The sequence below is a fragment of the Pteropus alecto genome, unplaced genomic scaffold (genome assembly GCF_000325575.1).
Source record: "Pteropus alecto unplaced genomic scaffold, ASM32557v1 scaffold61, whole genome shotgun sequence".
NCBI classification, from domain to species: Eukaryota; Metazoa; Chordata; class Mammalia; order Chiroptera; family Pteropodidae; genus Pteropus; species Pteropus alecto.
The window spans coordinates 17,743,342-17,748,230 of NW_006434835.1; the positions used below are offsets into that span (position 1 = coordinate 17,743,342).

The window sequence follows — 4,889 nt, forward strand, 5'->3', positions numbered from 1 at the left end:
TTGTGTTTGCTTTTGAGAATTGCTTAAGGTGAACCTGCTTTTCCTAGCATCTAAAAATATTTGCATCATTCAAGCCCCGGTCTTATTGTTTATTATTTTCATTATATTTATTTGGAACTTTTAATTTAATTCACACCTTTTTTATTTCAGAATTTTCTTTTTTTGATCCTAATGATACATCATGTCAGGAAATTCTCTTTGATCCCAAAACTTCTGTATCCGAATTATTTGCCATTTTAAGACAGTGGGTTCCTCAAGTCCAGCAAAACATCGACATTATTGGGAATGAGGTAAGGGATTTCTTACATTTTAAGTCTTGCATCGTTGGGGTTGTTAATCATAGAGATTCTCCCCTACTCCCCTACCCGCCCCGCCACCATGTGAATGGAAAGATGATGTTAAAGGGAAAACCTTTTAAAGATTCTGATGTATGTTCTTTGTATTTCCAGGTTTTTCATGGAGCAGTGAGTTAGTACTGTACATTTTTTCCATTATTCCTTCAGGCTTCATGCTTTCTTATACCTGGAGTTATATAACAGTGTAGACTCTTGGTGGGAGCAGGCGTTTTTCGTATTTTCTTTCTTTGTACAAATTTTTGTGAGCTTTAAAAAATTTTCTCACGAGAGTATTTGATTATCATCATGTTTTATCTATACGTTTGGATGGTTTGGTAAAAATCTAGGCTTAAATATAATTTTTAAAAATTTGATATTTTTGAAGGCAGCATTAAAGAATAACTGGGTTCCTTGACCAACATATTTTCATATTGTAGGAAGAGAGAGCTTATACTTTTTTCAAATACCGTGACGTCCATTAGAAAGAAAAGTTACTTATTCTTTGAGAGGTGAAGGAACATATTTGGAGTGCCAGATTACTTTGAAAACGCTTTAAGTATTTTTTTCGGTCTGGTGACAAGTTCAGTTTCATTATTGTTGGGTGCAGATTTAAAATTTATCCTCCAAAGAAGCCAGTTCTATTTACACATTTTGTTGAGAACGAATTCAGATAAGATAAACTTGGTTCCCTAGCATTGGTTTGAAATCAGTTGACTTCAGCAGTTGTAATCATGTCTTCCTTGGTTTCATCAGATTCTTAAGAGAGGCTGCCATGTGAATGACAGAGATGGATTGACAGATATGACTCTTTTACATTACACTTGCAAATCTGGAGCTCATGGTATTGGTAAGTATGTGGTAAATCTATTAATTGCTTAGAACATCTGTATTCGTGCTGGTACAAGCTATGTTTATGCCAGCCAGAATCTCTGGGAGGGCATAGCTGATGACAGCATTCCCCGAAGAGGTGAAGATTCAGTTATATTCTTCCAGAAACCTTGTTCTCATCCCTCCCTTTTCTCAAGGCGGTCTTTATAGCCTCATGGCACCTCCCAGCCTTTCGGGAACAGGTTTCATGCCTGCATGCTCGCTAGGTGAGACTAACTGGCAACATCTGGAACCTTCCTGACAGTCTACGGCAAGGTTTGACAATCCAAGCTCAGTTTTCCAGGTGTCCCAGTCCACACAGGCCTGTCTAAGGTCTATTTCTACATACATATGTTCATATTTTCCAAAATTGGTATTCTCCTGAGCTTTATTTACCATTGCATAAACCTACCCCTCTTTTTGTGAACGTCTCTCCCTGTTTCAAGGCTGTGATACAGTGCTTCTAAAAGTATTGATGGCGAAGGACATTTTTTTTTTCCTTTTCCTCCTTCCTTCCCTCCCTCGCTCCCTCTCTCCCTGCCTCGCTTTCTTTTTTTTCTTTCACAACCAATCATGGACTGATACTTTTGTAAAATAAAAAAAAAAGAATTTATAATTGAAAAATGAAATAAAAACAAATTAAATACAAACCCAAATATTTTTCAAAAGGCATAAAATTACATTTAAATTAATATATTCAGAAGAAATGATTACATAGGGAAAACAAGTTATAAAAAGTACAAGTAAATTACAGTTGTTACTGGCAGTGGTCCACAGAGCACTCTCTGATTAGCACTAGTCTAATACACTATTTTTAACGGCTTTATAGTATTCCATTATATGGATGTCTCGTAATTTATTTAATTTCTTATTCTTGTACATTTAAGGTGTTTCAAAATTTCATTCATAATAAAGAGTGCTGTGATAAACATCTTTATAGCTAAGTGTTTATCCATATCCCTGAGGACGATTATTTTCTTAGAAAAATTCCTCGTAAGTGAAATTTTTGAGGCATAAGTGTTTATTCTGTATGTTGTTTACTTTGGCTTTTTAAATGAGGTAGTAGATAACCATTCATTGGAACTTAAATTTGTACTGAAGAAAAATAATTTAGAAAACCTTTCTTAGGTGATGTTGATACAGCTGTAAAATTTGCAACTCAACTTATTGATCTGGGAGCAGATGTTAGTTTGCGGAGTCGCTGGACAAATATGAATGCTTTGCATTATGCTGCTTATTTTGATGTTCCTGAGCTTGTAAGAGTGATTTTGAAGACATCTAAACCAAAAGGCAAGTACTATAAGATGATCATTAGATATTGCTGTTGGATATTAGTGGCATAAAAATGATGATTCAAAGAGATTTTTTCTTCTAATCCATCTTGTTTCATAAAACCTATTTCATTTTTTTCAGAGATAGTTTAGAATTCCTATATTGAATGTTAATAACTATCCTTTCACACAAAGGCTTAGTACAAAGATATACAAAATAAAAAGTGTTCTATGGGTTTTTGTATCTCTGCAAATTCCCGAGTATAACATGCATTTTATAAAGTATAATTGAATCTTCGTGCTATATAACTCTTTGTCTTGAGTAGCCAGAAATAGAGCAATAAAGCCTTCAAAACTAAGAATTGATATAATAAAGAATATTTTTTTAGGTGCATTCATTTCTGAAATTCTGTGATTCTGTGAAAAGAGAGGGTTTTTTTAAAAAAAATTATTATCTTCCTATTTTGTTGCTATCTTAAAATTGAACATCAGAATATCTAAATTACAGACCTAGTATTTTGACTTTATCTCTGGTCCTCTTTGTAGTGGGTCAGTTTTCTTTTGAGAAAAAATGAGAGCAGGTGCAGCAGTTTTAACTTTAAGTTACAGGTGGTGTACAGTATTTTCTCCGTTTGTAGATGATTTGTCTTAGAAAATCAATGGACAAATTCCCAGTATGTTTGTTTCTAACTTCAGGTTTGTATAACTGTCCATTTTCTAAATTTGACCTTTTCACTTTTTGAATGATGTTAGGAAGAAGGCCTCTCTTGATAGTACAGTGTCTTTATTAAACCCTTAATAAATATTAAACCCTTGTTATTGAAAACATTCAAAATGAGATTCCTGGATCTGGAGGATTTCCTGTGTATAGCATCATGATAATTTATTGAAAGTTATTGAAATATCCTTAGAATTGCAAGATTCCTTTTCTTATTATGAAGTCCAAGTTAATTTATCGATTAAATAAATTATGAATGAGTACAATATGTAAGCATTTATATTTTCAATTAGTCTTTAATTTCTTCCTGGTTTGAAAATTCTGCAGATTTACCTACCTTTTTTTTTTTTTTTTGGTAAAGGGCCAGATAGTAAACATTTTAGGTTTTTTTATGGTCTCTGTTGCAACTGTTTAGTTCTGCAGCTGTGGCATGAAAGAAGTAACCATAGAGAATATATAAATGAATGTGTGTGACTGTTTTCCAATAAAACTTTATTAACAAAAACAGTTGGTGAGCTGGATTTGGCCCACGGACCATTGTTTTCTGATCCCTTACCTAAGCCCTATTACCTCATTGTAGTCGGCATGGCATATATGCAAGAGGTTTAGTGAGAGATTGTGTTAAGATAGTTACTTCTATCAATAATAATTACTGCCATTAATTGCTTTTAAGTATAGTTTTGTTTGTGATAGTTGGGAAACCCATGATAACATCAGTCCATTTTATAATGAAATTTTATCATACTAAGAAAATAATTGGTTAACCATACTGTAGTATGAAAATTTTGTTACATTGTGAAATGGTGCTTCTAGTGGGTTGATTGAAATCTCATAAATGGCTAATAAAACTCTTCCCCCAACCCTGGTCTGTCTCCTTTTACATTATAACTAAATTTAAAATTTTAGTTAATACATTTGTGATGTTTAATTGTAGATGTGGATGCCACTTGCAGTGACTTTAATTTTGGAACAGCTCTGCATATTGCTGCATATAACTTGTGTGCAGGTACTGTGAAATGCTTATTGGAGCTTGGAGCAAATCCTGCATTTAGGGTAAGAGGTTAAATTAAAAGCGAAAAATATGAAAATAATTAAAATGTCTAATATCTCCCTGTAAAGAGTTGAAACTAGATGTTATTATAGAACTCTTTTATAAGCAAATAATTTATATTTTTGTGTCCCATGTAAAGAGTAATGATGATAAACTATCTCAAATAAATTTAAGGCATAGCAATGAATTTCAGTCCCCTTATATTAATAAGCTCTACGAAATTTACTTTCATTCAGCAAAGTAAAATGCTCCTTAAAGTGTAATCATCTTTGAGTTTACGTATCTTTCATTTAGGCTTTCACTATATATTTATAAATAAAAGTTAACTGTTAAATACAAGTCCATATATTTAAGTTATATTTTTGTATTAAATTACATTTTAAATTCTTTTGGGAAGATATTTTATTCCAGACAGTTTTTTAAAATGCTCATTTAAGAGTGGAGTAAACTTTGAAAAATCAAATTAGAGGAAAAATTTGTTTTTTCATGGTAATGTTACTGATTTACAGAGTTAACATACAGGATGAATTTCATAATCTTTAAATCCTTTGGTATTTTGGTGTCTTCACAAAAGTGGCGCTTAATGATCTTTTCCTTTATATTAAAAACAGTGACTTGTCATGTCAGGGAATCTTTTTTTTTTTTTT

The 4,889-nt window shown here is 32.4% G+C and overlaps 1 protein-coding gene across 2 annotated transcripts in view; it reads left to right on the forward strand.

Moving 5' to 3' along the window:
• Nucleotides 1-4,889, forward strand: part of CLIP4 (CAP-Gly domain containing linker protein family member 4) — a 49,779-nt gene that overhangs the window by 5,917 nt on the left and 38,973 nt on the right. For both annotated transcript variants that reach the window (XM_015588112.2, XM_015588113.2), the window contains exons 2-5: nucleotides 151-290; nucleotides 1,089-1,182; nucleotides 2,331-2,492; nucleotides 4,126-4,244. In XM_015588112.2, coding sequence (XP_015443598.1) covers nucleotides 151-290; nucleotides 1,089-1,182; nucleotides 2,331-2,492; nucleotides 4,126-4,244 — 515 coding nt within the window. The remainder of the gene's footprint in view (nucleotides 1-150; nucleotides 291-1,088; nucleotides 1,183-2,330; nucleotides 2,493-4,125; nucleotides 4,245-4,889) is intronic.